At 39.4% G+C, this 19,369-nt stretch overlaps 1 protein-coding gene across 2 annotated transcripts; it reads right to left on the bottom strand.

Annotated features, from left to right (window-relative positions):
• Positions 1–2,247: 2,247 nt before the first annotated feature.
• mmadhcb (metabolism of cobalamin associated Db) lies at positions 2,248–13,275 on the bottom strand. 2 transcript variants are annotated; one of them, XM_044019453.1, is made up of 8 exons: positions 13,253–13,275; positions 12,906–12,954; positions 11,925–12,069; positions 10,693–10,907; positions 9,826–9,934; positions 9,564–9,694; positions 4,253–4,339; positions 2,248–2,665 (listed from the first exon to the last, which is right to left on the bottom strand). In XM_044019453.1, the coding sequence occupies exons 1-8, from the start codon at positions 13,258–13,260 to the stop codon at positions 2,471–2,473; spliced, it is 939 nt and encodes a 312-aa protein (XP_043875388.1). In that variant the 5' UTR covers positions 13,261–13,275; the 3' UTR covers positions 2,248–2,470. The 2 variants fall into 2 exon arrangements, with proteins under 2 accessions (XP_043875388.1, XP_043875389.1); XM_044019454.1 differs by lacking the exon at positions 13,253–13,275 and adding an exon at positions 13,115–13,246.
• Between the last annotated feature and the right edge of the window lie 6,094 nt (positions 13,276–19,369).

The following is a 19,369-nucleotide window of genomic DNA, read 5'->3' as shown; positions in this document are numbered from 1 at the left end:
AGGCTTTATCATTAACATGAACAAAAGAAGTCTATCAGATAAGTATGATTTAAACCAGCAGAGGGCAGCACCTGTGATACCAATATGGCCTCATGTCTGCACCTATAAACACACCGATAGCATTTGTGATGGCTTTAGCCCGGTCTGATTGTGCAACAAGGGGCTGCTTAAATGCTGCGGTGATAAGCGGTTGTTGAGCAGCCTTCCTTTTCACTCCTGTCAGTGAAACACCGGGGTGATGTCGCTTCAAATGCGTGGCCATGCTTGATGTTTCCACTGTCATGTGGCTTTCTTGTGCCACAGTGCCTACACACCGTCACGGTTTTATCCACAAACCTCTTTCCTTCGTCATTATATTTGACAGGCAAGCCAAAATGCTCCCATACAGGGGATTTAAATGACGCGGGGCACGTGTGTGCCGAACCGAAGATATTGATCCGAACGGATCACGGATCAATGATGATCCGTTGCACCACTACTAACTGTGCACCTGGTGCTTCTAAAGCTCTTCTTGTGTTAAAAGATGAGTCAGTCTCAATATGAGGGACGTCAAATTCTGCTATAACACCAATAATTAGGCTTAAAATGAGTGTTACATATCGTTTATCATCGATAAAATCACAGCAATCAAAGTTTTTAATCAATATATCAAATATTTTATTTATGATATTTAATGGGGTATAAAGGCTATGACAGGTCCTGATTAGGACTCTTCTCATTACATGCTGGTAAATCTACATTACACTGTAACTCCAGCAGGTGGCAGAAGCATCACATGGTTGGCTTTATGGGTCATTATTGTGACACAATTTCACCTTCCTGTATGTTCTGAGATCTCACAGATCTGTTGTAGGTTTTAGAAATTCAGATATAAATTTGGAGTTGCTTCAGTCTGACAAAGGCACTGAAACATCCGCTAGATTCGGTACGATTGGGGACTCGGTTCCACTGGAGGTTGCAACATTCAACCGGTGCAAGTTTGCTGTCACACTGCACTTCAGAAACGAACCAAACCTTTTGAATAACATATTCCCCTACTCACCTGAGGTGGCGCTGCTTCAAGAATTACTGAAGGAGACGACGAGACAACAACGAACAAGAAAACTCGCTCATCATCACTGAACAATTTAATTTTTTTCATAGATGCAAATGCCTTAAGGTAAAGCCTCACATCATCAACAATAATGCCCAGAGACTCTTTTCTTTACTGGACTTGTTTACCCTTTTGGAATAACACTTTGTTTTCATTTCCTTTCGTTGTATTCTGTTTCTCCTGTGTCTTGGAAGCCGATCCAACATTTTCTATATTTTATTCACAAAGTGTGCTGTACACGTTTGTCATTTGAAGATACTTTAATAAAAAAAAATATAATAATATATACGCGGCAACAATGGACTCGGACATTTCTCCTGGCTATCGTTCTACATGTGCGTATGTTTTGGTTGTGTTTACCCACAATGCCATGCGTTGTAGTCTCCTTTAGGCGGACCAGTTCGCTTCCTCACACCAAACCAACCGGACTTTCCGAGCAAACAAAATAGGATTCCATTTAGAAGGGCTGGTGTGAATCCGCGCTTAAACGCATGTTTTTCACAAACAAGTCATAATCTTTTTGTTAAATAGTATCATAACAGCGACGACACTCTGTTATGGGTATGTCCTTAAATGGTCAATTGCAATGGCATCTGCATCAGGGGCCCCACCAGAGGGCGCTGCTGTGCAGGGGAGGATTATAAGCTTTTATAGGCTTTCCTGTGTCAAAAATGTCATTGAGCTTGTTAATAATAAATTCAACTTTGTCCACAGTTTTCATTTGATGAACGCAATTTCCTCTGCAGACCCTCTAAGTAGTGTAGTTGTGTGTGAATAGTTTGTTGTGCCTGATGCTGCGCCTCCTCCGTTTCCGCTCTGCAGCGCTGTGGACTGGTGAACTGCTGCATGTGCATGCGCATGTACAGCGCACACTTCAGTTTCGGCAGTGGGGCCTGAAGTTCAGGGCCCCAGAGAGTTTCTCATTGGCTGATTTGAAGCAAGGGCCGACACTGCACAGGTCTTGCTAGCTAGGCTATGTCAGGTCATGTGATGTAAAGCCATCTGAGCTTGTGATGATGTATCGCATATTAACCTGTACTTTAAAAGTTAGGTCAGATTGTCGACCATGTATGATTTAAATGGCTTATTTTGGTTAAAAGAGATAAATAAATTCTATTTATTGAGAGTAATTACATACTACAGAAACTTTAGAGTGTGTGTGTGTGTGATGTGAATCTCAAAAGAAACACACAATCACTTTATTGTGATTACAGCAGCATTTACCTATCACATCTGAATCTATAAATACAAATCTATATGAGCCAGCCTTTATACATACATGGCATGTAGGTAGAAACACTGAGGAGTCAGTTACTGATGTTCTTGAAGAATTACGTTAATATTGAATACAATCACCAAATGTCACAGAGTTCCTGCTCAGCTGCCCTGCAGCTTCTTCATGATGGGGCTGCTGGGTGGTGCATCTGTGAATATTGTCCCCACGAAAACATGCGTTCCCCACAAAGAGTGTTTGATCACCCTGCAGCAGCCCAGGTCCTCTATCTGGAAGCCCAGGTGACGATACCGGTCATCTGTCTCGAACAGTGTGTTGTTGGTGTACGAGCCAAAGTACTGGAGAGGAACACACAGAGTTTAGACACATTTAAATGTTTAAATAAAGCTTCTCAGGGTGAATTCATGGTAGGATCACATCAGTTCACAGGTCCCTCATGGTAATGTGCTGTATGCAACCGAGTTGGTGTACACTACAGCTCAATGAGAAAACAAAAATGCTGGTTCAAGAAAGCAGTGACTGTAGAAACCTGTACAATAGGGCAACTTTAAAGGGATAGTTCAGGTTTTCTGATGTCAGGTGTCCGTGTGACACTTACTCTCACTGATTACATGGCTGACGGAAACATAGACTTTAGCCACTACTGGTTTAAACAGACACTGTCACATCACCCCAGTCCTGGCTGCTCGTCACTGGCTCCCTGTTCATTTTAGAATTGATTTTAAGATGGAGGAGTGAGTACTCTGAGTGACACTACTGCTCCGGTAATGTTGCCAGACTGTTAAAATAACAATCCAAGCCATTTATTGGCGAAAACAAGTACTTTTTATGGATATAACTCAGAATGGCGCGATTGCCCTATAAAATTACACTGCAGCCATCGCTGCCCGTCACAGCTGCCGCATGAGGCGAAGTACTGGGATTATTGAATCTTTATGAATCTTTTTGGAAGTACTATTCACGTACACACACACATTCATAAATATATGGCCCAAATCGATAAAAACAGGAATTCCGCTTTAATGTGCATTAGAAACAGTGAAATTGACTACCATAAATTTCGGCCTATTGAGCGCACCTGACTATAAGCTGCACCAGTTAATTTTAAAAGAAAATACATTTTGTACATATATAGGCCGCACTTGAATACAAGCCGCAGGTTTTCATGTTGTAACCAGTAGCCAGGATTCAATCTCTTATCAAAGGACGCGTGAGTGCGCGTGACTAGCACTGAATGATACGTCGCGAGTGGGCCACGGACAAAAGTGGGCCCACCTGTAATGTAAAGTTTTTCGTTGTTGTTTTTATTAAAACAACGTCATTTAAACACGGGGTGAACATGCCTGCATGTTTAGAAAATAAAACAGCACTGACGAGGCATCAACATGCCTGGTTAGAAAATAAACACTACCAGAAAAGTCATTGGTCACTATCTTCATCTTCTTCTTGCACACTAAAACCACTGAAGTCTTCATCTTCAGCACATAACCTTTCCCCACGTCTGTCTCACTTTTGCGTCTGCTAGAGAGTGCCCCCCGGTGGCCGTAAAAACCTATAAATTAGCCGCACCGTTGTATAGGCCACAGGGTCTAAAGCGTGGGAAAAAAGTAGCGGCTTATATGCCGAAATTTACAGTATAAATATGGTCAAAGTTTGCTGTAGCACAAATTAATAGGATTAAAATTAAACAAGACTTTTTTCCAAATATAATTCTATCAATTCCATGTATTTATATTTTACAATAAATATAATGATCATCAAAGCACTAGCCTTTAAAATGATACCCAAAATTTAAGACCATATCTTGTCTCATGTCACCATATAGCTATTATATTGCTATATTACCCAGCCCTACTTTCAAACACTCTCCCTCTTGAACTGTTCAGTAAGTGAAAATGGGTATTTCAGTAACAGTAACCTCTTACCGCCAGGCCTGAGGACGGGTCGACGAAGTCTGCCCAGAATCCTTCTCTCTGCAGAGCGCAGCAGATCTCCTGGGCTCCTTCAATAAACTGCAGGGACAACTTTTGTCAGTAAGGGATCATTATGTCATAAGCACTCATTACAAACAATAACACTGTAAGGAATATAAACATATATATATATATATATATATATATATATATATATATATATATATATATATATATAAACATACACTTGGTAACAAAGCAGACTATACTCTGTAGCGCAGGGGTGTCAAACTCATTTTATTCCGGGGGCCACAAACGGCACAATTTTGATCTCAAGTGGGCTAATAACTTTAGAGAAGTATCTTTTTACAAAACAAATGAACAAACCTCAAATTTCCTGAGGAAAATAAGTGCAATTTCAGCAATAGTACCGTTTACCAGACTTGTATAAAGTACCCTAAAGCTATGGATACATGTTACCAGAAAATGAGTTTGGTATTAGCTGAAGTCCCTTTTTTTTTTACTGATATAAGTGAGGCGTTAGGAGCCATAGTGGCTCAGTGGTAGGGTAAGTTGTCTTTCAACTGGAAAGTTGTGGGTTCAATTCCTGGCTCTGCTTGTCTATATGTGTCCTTGAGCAAAACATGTTGAAGGGTGTGAATGAGTGAAAAATGTAGCGTTAAACAGTTCATCGAGACAAGAAAAGATTGGTATAAATACAGATCATAATACCAACTCTTCTTCTTCTGATTTTATTTGGTAGCAGTGGCGGACTGGGACAATAATTCAGGCCGGGAATTTGATACCATTCCAGGCCACCCTTCTCATGCAGACCACCATACCTCTAGTTGTGTATTCTAACCCTATTTGATAGTTAAAAGAAATTTGTGTAATTATTTGGCTCAATGGTCACCACAGACACACAGACACACAGACACACACACACTTCTCTGTGTATACATATATATATATATATATATTCATTGATTGATTTTATATTATTAATGATTGCACACACAACCCAGAAAGACAGGTGTCTGTGAACACAGCCTATAAAGTTTATAGTCATACTATATAGAGCTTGTACAGTATATATTATAATGATAGTCAAACTATCATTTATGGTGCAGAATTACAATAGAGAAAACTACCACAAAGCTGCAACATTATGCAACAAAATCATATTTTTCATTCATCTCTAGATATTCTGGATTAATTGTCGGGCTCTGTGTGTGTGTGTGTGTGGAGGGGGCTGGGGCGGCACATGTGACTTCCACTACTGGAGCTAACTGATTGTTGTGTGACGCCGCAGGTCGCCGAGCAGCGTCATTACGTAACTAGATAGGCGTCCGGTAACTCCAGTCAGTCCACAGTCCGGTGACTATTCAAGTCAGGCCAGGATGACCACTGTTTGGTAGTAATGAGTAACAGACAGGAAATGTAGCGGAGTAAAAGTAAAAAGTCGCTAGAAATACAAAGTACAGATATGCACATTTTGGAAGTAATAGTAACAGTATCAAAGTATTTGTACTGGTGGGCCAGTTTTGACCCGTGGGCCGTACATTTAACACCGCTGCTGTAGAGTATAGTCAGTGGCTAAGAGTGTGACCATTGGGAAATTTCCAGTCACAATTACCCAAAACATTTAAAATTAAAGTACTGGACTTTCAAATAGCATTTTAAGCTGTAGTTATTTTACATTTCAAACTTTTTTTTCAAAGACTCTTTAAACTCAACTTTATGTCAAAGTTGGTCCTGGTGGCACCAAAAATCCTAAATTTTGTTTTACATTCATTTAACAATAACCTATTGTAGTCAAACCATATTTTATAAAATAGTATTGTCTGCAAACATCACAAAATGTAATATATCTGATACTGTGCACATATCATTTAAATAAAGTATAAATAACTTAGGTCCTAATACTGATCCTTTACTGAGGTTACTCAAACATGATTCAGTACCAATAATTTGGACATATTGAAATCTATTATTTAAATAACTTGTTAACCAATGTTGTGCAACACATCTTATACCACAGTGTTTGCATTTCACAGTAATGTGATACTGTTTGTTTATCACTTTAGCTGTGTAAAGAAAATGTAAGTAAACGGTTCCAGGACACAAACAATGATTTCTTTTATGAGACATATCAACATCATTACAATCTTTAGATTTTTTATTCTTATGCTTTCTCACTACTTCTCAAACATCACTCTTACAAACACATCTAAGGAACATCGAGTTGCAGTTATAGTACTTCAGATTATATCTGTTGCCAGATTCTGAACTCATTAAACATGTTCTCAATATTTTCAGTAACTGAATTATTAGTTTTAACAATATATGATGGGAAATGTGTATTTCTGCAACAATTCATGAAGCACATAAAAGTTTCCTTAATTTTTTTTATATATTTTTGCAGCAATTGTTTTTGTATTTTTTATATTTATCCTCCTTTTCTTTTGTGTGATGCTTCATGAATTCCATGTATAGCATTTTTAGCATTCTTACTGCATTGATTGACTGATTGATAGTGTGGCAAAATTCTGGGAATATTCAAAAATGGAAACTTTACAAGGGAATGAACTAAAACATTTCCATATTGAAGGGTGGGAAGTTAATTATAGTTGGTAAATAATATATTGTAGCGTAATCTTGGCTAAAACAATCAGATATGATGCAAATAAAGTTGAATATCAATGCTACTCCTCAATCACAACCACAAAACACACTACTTACTGCAGGGCTATTGAGGCCACACCACAATAGAATTACATTTGTGTCAATATTTTCAAACACTTTTCACAAAGCAAACAACATTTTTAGAGGAGCAAATATTGTATTTCATTGTTGGAATATAAACATGTTCTTTGTGAATCTAACTACAAATCTAATTCCATACCTGTACGTGGTGTACAAGGTTGACAGATTGGGCTGGAAAAAAGCATTGAGCAGGTTGATAAAATTGCAGGTTTTTAGAAAATATTCCAGAGAAAATATTAACAAAAGGGTTGCCATTTTATGGCCAAAAAGTAAAAGCTTAGACATTTAAATAAACCGGTGTGTCCTCTCATTCATATTATTAATTCATTTATTTTGAAATGTCAGAGAATCTGCTCAACCTGACATCATCATCATCAGTGAGAGTCACTGGTAAATTTACTGTCACTATGAAATGCTATTGGTCACTGTCACATCGTAAGCACCACTAATGGGGTTAAGAGTTCAACCAAGCTACACTGAGGTGCGTTGTGCAGGCCTGAAGGCCTTTCCTCTCAATCTTGGAGCAACAGCAACATGCCGAAGTGGGGAAAACACAAAAAAAACTAATTGTCGAGGCCGAAAGAGAAATGCTTTATAGATCCACACTGCGCGTGAGTGTATGTGTGTCACTGTGTGGATTTGTGTCTGTGTATGTGAGAGTGAGAGAGAGCAAGGCTAGTGAGAGCCTGCCAGCATAATTTTACAGTAACTTGGATTGAGGTGTTTGGTTGCTCACAATGTCACATGTTGGTATTGGATAACGTTTTTGTGGTTGCTATGATACCATGATTAGGAAGGTAATCATGGTTGGCAAATTGGCCGTCTGATTGCACTCTTTGTGGGGTTCGCGTTACCTTTTTTCTTTGATTATTCAGTGCAGTTGTATGGTTTTGTGTGTTTATGACGTGTTCAGGTAATAGTTTTATGGTTTGAGTTTCTAGAGTTGGGTGGGTTTTATGTTGTGTTTGGGCTGGAAACTGAGTCAAATCTGGCAACCCTGCACATGACATCACAGATGATTTCTAGAAACCTGAACTATTGAAACCACTCATTTGAACCCAAGGACTAAATAAAGTCTAGTCAGTTTTGATTATATTATGAGGTAAATAGTTGATCTCCAGTGTTTAACTAGCAACTATTGAATAACAATGTGCTGCAGCAGCTAGATAGCTGGTAAATCAGATATGCGAAATTTAAACTAGCGAGCACAATTTCAATTTTGTGAGTCTTTTTACCTCTCAACCATAGTTCCATTCGGAAACTCAGACAGCACCAAGTGTGTTTTGTCCCAAAAGCACATCCAGGGTAACCGATTCAAGGCTGCTTACAAATACAATTCACTAACCTTTTCAGGAGAATATTAAAATACACACCGTCCCCTCATGTTAACACATAGTTCTCTACTCTTTTCAAGGCCTCACAGGCACATTATAAATGATAGGTGTCACAATTCTCCAAATCCTTGATTTGTGATTTTAAGGTCATGCGTCAATTTGATTCTCAAGTTCTTTTCTCTCTTTTAGCACAGATGGGTCTGCCACTTTTAGATTTGTCTAGTTTGGTCTAGGGTCATTGGTTTGATGTCACGATAACTCATGAAGTTTTTTTTTATTTCCATTTTGATTGTCTACATGGTGTCATGAGTGATATAATGTCCATCATTTGTTTTCAATGTACCACACTAAGTCCTTTTAAATAATTTATTAACAATATGAATGTAACCAACCAATCAATTTGAAACTAACTGTAAAAAGAAGAGAAATCACATAGCTCTGTGTTGCTCTGAAAAATCCATCAGTCTGTTGTTAAGGCCACTAAGTCTGCACTGCACTGACCTTCAATAACAAAATCATAAATGGAAGGCAACACTTTTGTAGTAAGATGCGACCCGCTTGGCATTTCATAACATGGTTATAATACACTAATTAAATGTTTAAATCCAGGGTTTTCCACCACTGAATAAGGCTGCATGTCTGAGGCTACAAACACACCTAGAACTTTATCACTTACAGAAGTTTAAGAGTTGCCTGTGTTAACAGAGTTGTTTTTGTAGTTTTGTAGGCTTACATTGTGATGCATCTCCACACTGGTGATTATATGGCCCTTTTCCACTAAGGTCCCGGCTGGCCTCGGCACAGTTTAGGTTGCGTTTCCACTACCAAACAAATAACCTACTCAACGTGGGCGGAATCATCACTGCATGACACTGCTGTGACTTCGTCACACACGCATGCACGCAGGCACGCCAGAACCTCACCAGAGTTAGTGGAAATGCAACTTAACTGTGTAGTCCGTGCTACAAAGCTACAAACACTGTTTTTTTCTCAATCAATTCCACCTTTGCGACCTCTCGAAGGTTGAGATCATAACATTGTTAGTATCAATTTTTGATTTACAATCAGGATTGTGACACCCCAAATACAGAAAATCTAATTTTTACATCACCCTTTTTTTTTTCCGATTATCAATTGAACAACAGTAAGAACTATTATACAGGGCGAACCAGCTGTTCTGCAGCAGCATCAGACATTCTATCACGATACCGACAGCAGCTCACCTTGCCAAGCATCTGCTCTCTCTCGTCTTCCACCTCAGCACTCCATGCTGTCATGTCGCTCTTGGTCCTCTGGGTCACTGTGACCACCATCATCCCAGAGGAAGGAGCCTCGGGAAACATGGACTGGAAGTCTGTTCATCACATCATTAGAAGAAGCACACACAAACATCAGAGAGGAAAAGAGATCAGCTGCTGCTGCTGTTCTGGTAGACCCAAAGGTCAGATCAAGTGAAAGTAAATGGATGTAACATCAGTTTTGTACCTTTCTGTAGCAGCTCAGGACAGGACTGGATGGCACACTCCACTCTGGATTCATCAAAGTACTGTTCAGCTCTGCTGACACTCTGGGAAGAGTCTGGGTCTTTAATTTCCTGACACACAAGCACACACACATAAATACTTCAGTTTAAACTTTGTTTGGGGTTCAGGTCAGTGGGACCCATTTCAATATTTGCTAAAAGAAATATGCTATTTACAATTTTTTCACCTAATAAAAGTTTTTAAAGTACTTTAGCATAAATTGTTACTATTGTATTGATTTAAAAGCCCAAAAATGCAGCAGGTCAAGCAGACCCTTGACCATTGGCTGAACACAGAACTATTATGAATACCACACAAGGGTTAAACATGGGGCCACCAAAGAGTATAGAAGTAAAAAAAATAAAACTGCTTCTTTTTTTTTAGCAACCACTGCTAGATGGCACTGCAGTGGAGTTGGAACCTTTGGGACTGATAACTTCACATGAACAGAAACTAAAGTGGGATCACTGATAATCTGTAACCCATTATGTACAAGCACTTTGTTGTTTAGACATTTCTACTAGGGATTTACAAAAGACACTCTCAGGCCAAAATGGTGGAAACATTTCCTCTGCCACTGTGAGTTGTAATTGCGATGGAACGACCTATTAGCTGTTGCTAAATTTGCTCTAAAAGTTTTTTTTCTCTCGCTTTGTCTCTGTGGTTAAACTGATTTCACCAGATATTCTCATGTAACTGCAGTATCCTGATATCTTGAACTTCCTGAGTGCCTTCTCTTCATCTTACTTAAGAGAAGGCGTTTGTTTGTTAGTTTGTTTATTTGTCTTCACGTCATCAGAAATACTCTTGTTCAAATCATCACACTTACAAAATCTCCGATGACCTGGGCCAGTATGAACTCATGTCTTTCACTACTGGACAGGGAAGACAGCACGTCAGGGAGCATGTTGTGGTGCAGGCTCTGCTTCTGCTTTCTTAGTCCCTCTAGGTGGTGGTCAAAACCCACAATACCAGGTAGCTGGAAACGTTGGTCCTGGGGCCCAAAAGGCCCCATGTTCTCATCAGGCCACACTGTCCGCAGTCCTGAACCAGTGAGGGGACAAGAGAGATACATGACACATGAAACTCACGTTTCAAATAAAAGGCTTTTTCATTTCACAGACTTTAACCCTATTATGGGCAGCCCATGGCCAAGAGGAAAGGAATTGGGTATGTAACCAGAGGGTCGTCGGTTCAAATCCCAGGAGCTTGTGAGTGTTCACTACTGGTGTGTAAAAAGGATGGGTTTAATGCAGAGGTCTAATTCACTATCACAAATGGTGTGTGAGCAAAAAAATACTAATTCTAACTCTATTACAGAGAGCAGGTACAGTGAAAACTCAGTTTGTTAACCCTGTGAGAATTGTGAGTCAGTTACTATGGTAACATACTCTCTGTGAACCTGACCTGCTGGCTGTTAGTCAGTGGGATTGCTGGAAACAAGCCAATACATATCACAGCTACATTAAATCATAGAATATAAATTACTAGAAAACCATCATCACACTTATTCATGATTGGAAAATGAGTGTTGAAGACATCAAATATATGGATAGTTACATTTTACAGATGAGAAAATGTACTAAAAGAAAGTGGCGTAAATGGGATAAAGACATGGATAAAATGCAGCTATCAATGGCCATATTCGGTTTTGAACATTCACTACCACCAAGGGATGATTACAGTAGTTTGGATTAGCTTTTATGGAACAGAACATCTGGAGTGTTTTGCGGTAATTAATTTTCAGGATTAAGCTTGGTTCTACAACAAAACCAGTGCATCACAGAAAGAGAAAGAAGCTATCTCAAGTTCTTTCAAGCCTTTAGTCCATGCTCAAAACTGAGTTTGTTTGTTTAGGAGTATAACTGAAAAAAAAAATTTGCTTTTGTTGTACATTTTCTGGGGATGTAAGTAATAGCCCAAGGAAGAAATTATAACATTTTGGTAGGAAAATGAGCCGCCTCGGCAGATTTTAGCACTGTCCCATTGATTTCTCTCGTTTAAATTCAGCTCCAGCTAATGAATATTGAAACCCCAGAAGAAGAAACATGTATGAAATACCCATGTCAGGTGGAGTGACGGCTACGTGGGGTTCATCAGAGCCTGACGATCCTGCAGCAGAGAAGGCTCTGGCTCCAGTCACTCGACTCACCAGAACATGCAAACCAGGGAGGTAAGTGACCAGCCGTGCGCTGCGGCACAGCACCTGAACACAACCAGACCATGAGACAACAACGTGCACACACACACACACACACAAAAGCGCCACTTACACCGCGTTTACCGCTTGGTGCATTTAGAATTGACAAAATAGTTCAGTGGAAGTTTGAAAACAACTTTGTGTTCAATAGTCGTGGAACTAATTTTCTGTACAAAGTAATCTGTACATTTTATGGCCGAGGAACATACTTTCTCTTATAGGAACTAGGATTAATAGTTAAAAAAAATAATCAACTTTTATGATGACTATGATGAGCATTTTCCAAACCTCGAAACAATGATGTTGTCAGTTTTAATGATATTCTTTTGTTAGACAGAGCAAAGAAACCATAAAGAAATCACTATTCCCAATATTTTAAACACTGAAAAATAATTAAATACATTTTAGTGGTTTAATAAAAATTGGCCCCTATAGTGACATTAGGGCTCAGAAATGATGCTCTTACTTCGATATGCTAGCCGTATCGCAGGCATTGTAACAAAAATGTGACATGGAACTTGGAATATAATATCTCAGCATCAACAGTTGACTCTGTCTCCCTTTTTAGCCAGTTGTCATTTGAAAGCTACACATTATTAAAAATGCACTTGCCTGGCATTTCTGCAGCTTAGCATCCTGTTAGAGTTTGCTAACTTCACTCGAACGTGAACATAATGCGTATGATGTATATTATATACACGTGTATCATGTATATTAAGTTAGTGATGTGTATGCAGCTTGGAACCGTGGAAACCAAATGTAATTCTAAACAAACAACGGATTTATCAATCATCTTCGTAGTGATGAATAACTTAAAAGTAAACACATCACACTTTACTTACGCCGGCCATCCTGTTGTGTCTCTGTGGTTCGGCAGGTGCAGTTGTGTTCCTGTGTGAGAGGATAGTGAAGCAGTCAGGAGCTTTTTCCAACACACATCTGCTGTGAACCTCAATAAGCGAGACAGTTCACTGTGTACACTGGTCTGAATGTGACGGGGTATTTTCGTGTTTGTAACCTCAGCGTTGATTCGAAAGAGCAGGGAACCTACCCGAAGTGGTGAGCTTTTTCTCGTCGTAATACTGAGACACAGTTTAAACGCAACAGCAGCTCCGTCACAACAAACACACGGAAGAACAGAAACAATCCACCAACTCCTCCATTATTACTCCATGACAAACAAACTCACCTTGACATCGAGTCTGCGCAGTAATAACGTGCATCCGTCTCTTTCCTGGGTGGACAAGAGAGCGCACTGCGCCCCTGCTGGTCCGGAGTACGAGGAGCTGCTGTCATACCCCAGAATACGAAATATTGTCAAATTCACACAAACAAATCTTAAGCTTTTTAAAAACCAATATATAAAAATGTATATTTAATGTCAAATATGTTGATCAAACAAAAATGAATCATGACTCAAATGTATTATTTATTTTTTGTTTATTTTCAGTTATTTGCGTGTATATTTTATAATATGCACTGTGTATTGTGGAATGTGTTTCTATTGGTTTTGTTTATTCATTTAAAATATACTGTACACCAGGAATTGATTTGCTAATTTTTTGATTGATTGTTTTCTCTTGAAATTGACCATGGATGTGTTATAAGACTTTATGAGAATTGTGTTATTGTACATACTGCTTGTGTTGTTGTTGTGTTTTCAGTTAATGTTGTTGTGCTTTCTTATTTGTGTGGTGATTTGCACTTCAGGGTCACCGTAGTGATAATACAAATTTATAAAAAGAAAAAAAAAATTATAAATTACTCGTCTGCAACTTCCTCTATAGTGTAATTCTCAACACGGCCACTAGATGGCAAGATGTTATAACTTCCAAACGTCATCCTGTGCTGTGGTTTAATGAATGGACAGGATGAGACCATTAAAAATGTTAGTGTGGTAAAACAAAACAAAAAAACCATGACAGGACTATATGTATGAATTATGCACTACTGTTGAACATAGGCTGGTTGAAAGTAGTTGATATTTTTGGTTTGTTATGTTTTGGTTCATGTAAGTGAATGCTTATATGGACTTAACAATGTGTTATGGATAAATGTATTATGTGTTTATATCATGCATGTGTTTTGCAATGTGTTGCTCCGCAGTTAGAGTAGTTTTTGTTGTTTTTAAAAATGAATGTAAAAAATGTAGAAACTAAAAATACAGTTGCATTTGGATGAATTTGTGACAAATTGTGTAAGGATTTGGGACATTATGGAGCTCGTGGTTGCACTGCAGCATTCACAGCCTGCAAATCCTGTACAAAACACCGTTCTGTGGGTTGTCCTTCATCTCTGATTTTCTGAGTTTTTGCATGGAGCAATTATTGCTGCATCAAGCAGAGACTTGAGCAGAGGTTTGATTCCCTCAACAGCCTCCTGTTTGAGAGGATACTGCTGTTGGCATGGCCTGTAATGTGATTTATTTAGGAATGATGTTTACAGGGTCACAATTTTTGATTAGGCCAACGTCATATTTGTGTTTAGCCCACGGTGTTTGTGGGACTTTCTTCAGTGCAGGAATGGCATCCGCCTCCTCATGTGAGAGAAATTAATGAAAGATCAAATCGTTTTCATTTGGAATCCGAGTGAGTGTACGCTCTGTGTCAGTTGTAACTGTGTATGCAGCTTTAAAAAACTCAATAGACGCAGAACACACCACGTCGGTGTCCATGTACATTTGAAAGCCTTGAATCCCAAATCTTTCCACTCACTGTTCTTATGTCGAGAAAGTGAGATGTGAGGGGCTGAATCAGGAGCATAAAACAGCGCCATCTGTGGTGGTGTAAGGTTAACAAGCAAAAAGCTACATCAGTAGTTTGTTGATTCCAATCTGTGTCATATGTGTCATCTGGACCATCAGGAATGTATGCAGTGCAATGTAAACTTTGTGGATTTATAAATGTTATTTGTGTGGGTGAAACCTGTGTGCGTATTACTATTATTATTACTCAGTAAGCTACATGCCTGTGTATAAAACACTTTTGTTTTTGCTCAGTGTGGCTAAATACATGAAAGTAGTTCAAATGGCACATGAGGCCACAGACCCTGCCTCACTCTGACTACAAAGGAGCTGGCCAGTATGTGTTTGTGTGGTGGCGGAGCATCTGGTTACAGTTTGAAGTCAGAAATGTTTCTTCTGGACCTGCTGTGACAGTCCACCACACCCACACTTAATCCCTCATGAAAATAACTCGGCACATACCGTGTACGTGGATGCAGTGTTCCCATTGCAACACAATGTGGGAAACATATCACAAGGTGGGGGAGTAATGCATCATGGGAACTGGTTAATGTGAAGCACTGCTCTTTTTGTTGCTCAGCATGAGATGTTCTATATTGTTAGGTGACCCAGATTTGCTGTTCTTTATGTTTGCAAGTCATTTCCACTGGTTCTGGGTTCCATTAGGATGATGTCCTGTAAGTCAGTGAGTGCACATGATGGTTACAGCAACAGTCAACTATAATACGAAGCATTGGAGCCTGAAGGAAGGGGGGGGGTGGGCGGTGGGCGATGATGAGGCCACATCTACCTTGTCTGTGGCTCGTAGCAAGAAGACTGACCACTTGTCCACTGAGTGCTCTCTCTTTCTCTCAGGTACATTTGAGGGAGAGTTACATACAATTATGCCAAACCATTCAAGCAATGGCTTTTCCGCCCTAGAGGACAGGGCGGGTGATGGAACAAACTCAAAAAGAGCATTAAAGTGACAGTTGAGGTTTTTGAAGTGTGGTTGTATGAGGTGCACAGGAAACATGGCTGCCTGAGGTTACCATTATTAAACAATTTTAGCAACGTAAAAATAGGACATTCCGAATAAAATCAACACATATCTTAAAAAAATATGTTTGCTGCTTTATCTTACCATTAGACACCCTTTTTCAAGTGAGCTGCTCACTCTCCCACACCAAAGTCAATTAGTAAAAACTGTGTTTTTAGCTTGTGGGGGAAACAGGAGCAGCTGAATCTTTGGTAAATTTGCATTTCTTAGACACAGTGTGTGAATTGCCAGTACTTCATTTTCCAAATTAGATAAGGGGAGTGTCTGTTGGTAAATCCCTCCATCCATTGACTGCTGCTTTTTTCCTCCAAATGAGGGTCACAGGTGTGCATTATAGCAAATTCTGATTGTGAATAACCTAAATTGCTCTGAGGACCTTCATGGTCCCTGTACACATCTCTGCGAGCTGCCTGTCTTTGATAACTTATTTGGGACTTTTGCTTTACTTCGTGGTTGAAGAATTTTTGTATTTTCACTGGATCTTTTTATCAGACCACTGAGGCAAAGACGGATTTGTACTTAAGATCCATTCATTTTATATCCAAAACTATGACCAAACTCTGCATATAATATATTTATGTATCAAAAATCACAACCTTCTCAGATATGTTACATGATCAACATGATTTCAACTGAGTGATGGAAGTTACAGAACAAAGTCTCCACTCAACACTAGATCAAATGTGTACTTGCAAGACAGTGCATTGTTGTTGTTGTTGTTGTGGTATTCTGTAAGTAGAGCTTCATGCTGTCTTTAGTTGTGGTTCTGATCCATGATCAGAGACTCTTATGTAATGGAGCTTTAGTGATGAGAGTTCTGTGGCTGAGGAGTGATGAAGATGCTGTGACAATAAAGAGAGAATCACAGTTTTCAACCATTTTCCCAGCCACTCTTCTGCCTCAGCAGTTTGACTGGTCAGCTGCAGTTGATTGATGATCTTTGTTCTTTAGCTTGTTTTTTTTTTTACTCTATCCTTCTCTTGTCTTCTATTCAACCACTTCTTTCACCCATCAGACTCAGTAGATGGAACCCCTGCACGTATGATAGCAACCTGTGCCAAAATCAAACACCTACTATTATGTGGCTTGTGGACAGAGGTTATGAAACAGAATTAACACACTAGGTAACTGCCTGGGGGCCCAAGAACAGGTAAGATAGTCAAATCTGGCCATCAATTTGTGGGTTGAACCTGTCATTCCAGTAGTGACAGGTCACAAAGACTCACTGCCAGCTGCTGTCGGCTGTCTGGGACAACAGCATGGAGAGTTGGCCCTGCCTGCCACTGACCAAACCAACTTCATCTAGGTACAAGGTATACCCTTCTGTGTCTGACAGAAATGCTCAGCAACTTTCAGTTGTACACTTTCAAATGTAAACCCACTGACGGCACATTTAGATGCTGAAAATAAAATAAAAAGGGAGGAAAGTCAGGGAGACTTTCCTCTCTGACTGCAACAGGGAGGAAAGTCTGTGATACTTTTCTTTAAGTGTGCAGCAGCCTGTCACTGAAGGAGCTCTTCAGAGAGGGTGCAGTGTCCTGTAGAAGGTGAGACATCAAAAGATGATAGCTTAGCCATCATCCTCCTTTCACCCATCACCTGCACTGAATCAAGAGGGCATCCCAGAACAGAGCTGACCTTCTCTATCAGCCTCTATCAGCCATACAAAATGGACAATGCCACCATTGATTCATAAAAAGTTGTCAAGAGTGCTGCCCACATTCCAAAGGACACTGGACCTTTGATGCATAAATGGCAGATTCACATTGGGGCTGGTCCCTTTACCTTGAGCCCCCAAACTCATGTTAACCACCACTGCATGTGCACAATGGACCACAAAACAATTTCTAATCAGTTTGTCAGATCACTATAACAGTTTTTCCTCATTGCGTCAACATCCTCTCTATATAAAACACATGTGTTTCAGGATTAAGACACAGCAACATTTTGGTCAAGAGCTGGTCTGAGCTCTTTCTTATTCTTATTATTCCTCCAAATGGTTCGGGGAATGCACGTAAAAAAAATGGGAGGAGCTAAAAACGGACGCAAAAAACTTCTATTCATTTCATAATTGTATTTCATATTAGATATTGTAATATTTCCGATGTAAGCTGGTAGAGCCATATCCCCCACCTCCTCTTCCTTTTTGTGTGTGTGCTGTGGGCGTGTCTTGTGGGTGTGGTGACCATGACACAGGTGAATCAGCTCTTGGAAGCACTCTCTACTTGCACTGCTCTGGCTCTCTGTCTCTGGTTTATTACTGTCAAGGTAACACATAATATTAATAGCCTATTTCACTCTTAATACCTAAAACTGCACATGTACTTTCTCCATTTAATCTAGTTGGCTTTAAGTGTAAATGTTTTTATGTTGTGACTTATCCTCTCTGTCTCTGGTTTATTGCTGTCCAGGTGTGCTGGAAGGGGGATCTACGGGCGTGGCACTGGGAGGAGAACTCAAGTGGCTCCACATCGCATCGCGTCATCGCTGCACGGCCTTGCCATTCGGACCATTAAGCAGTTGACCCAATCTCCTCCACTGACTTTTCCCCTGCCCAACTACACACACACCTGCACTTTGGATACATCTCTGTTTTAATGATACCCGTTTAACCTTTTAAACTTTGTAATAAAATTGAACCTTTTTAACTACAACCTGGTTTGTGCATTTTTGCCCACGCTACACTGGTTGGTCAGACAGAACTCTGGGCGTTACACCAACACTGTCAGTGTCCATTGTCACTCTGTTGCTGCTTAAGATAAGATAAGATAAGAATAATATTAACACAGGGAAACATAAAATTTTAAATATAAGAATAACTTTGGTAGTGCATTGCATTCACTTGAAAAAAGAATTAGTAATTTTATTAATTTTTTCTGATTTACTGAATAATTTTTATATATATATTATATTATGTTATATATTATATATCATATATAATATTATATATTAAATCTACATTTATATACACAATATATAGGTTTTTAGTTGGGGTATTCATATATAAATGCATAAACTCACTTTGTAGCAGCATGCCTTTATCCTGAGTAATGACCTTAATTAACTGGCAACTGAACTGATGTTGTTGCTGTTTGGCTTGGGCCTTTCCTGAAATTGAATTATACAATTACATGCAATTAAATACTTGGAATAAGACATTTTCTTTCCCTGATCATTTGCACGTCCTTATGTAGCACAAGAGTCTTGAAGACGTGTCATCTTGTTTGGCCACGGTAACATCACTGCCCTAAATGGATACACAGATAAGCATAACTGAGAGAAAACAGATTTGTGTGGTTGATGATGTGTGAAGACATCTTACTGTACAGATGGTCTTCAGTGTCTGGTGGCACCTGTAGACAATCATCACAATCGTAATTGTGCCAACAACTTCCAAAAGAGATCCATGTTGGATTCAGAATGACACAGTACCATAGTAAACATACTGCATGTGTCATAACAATCCATGTAGTATGTATTACTGACCACAGTGCAGTGTGTGTGTGTGTGCCTTCGTGTACAGC

This window comes from Solea senegalensis, linkage group LG2 (assembly GCF_019176455.1).
Source record: "Solea senegalensis isolate Sse05_10M linkage group LG2, IFAPA_SoseM_1, whole genome shotgun sequence".
NCBI classification, from domain to species: domain Eukaryota; kingdom Metazoa; phylum Chordata; class Actinopteri; order Pleuronectiformes; family Soleidae; genus Solea; species Solea senegalensis.
Note: the sequence above shows the minus strand (reverse complement) of the source record. Positions and strands in the feature narration are given on the sequence as shown.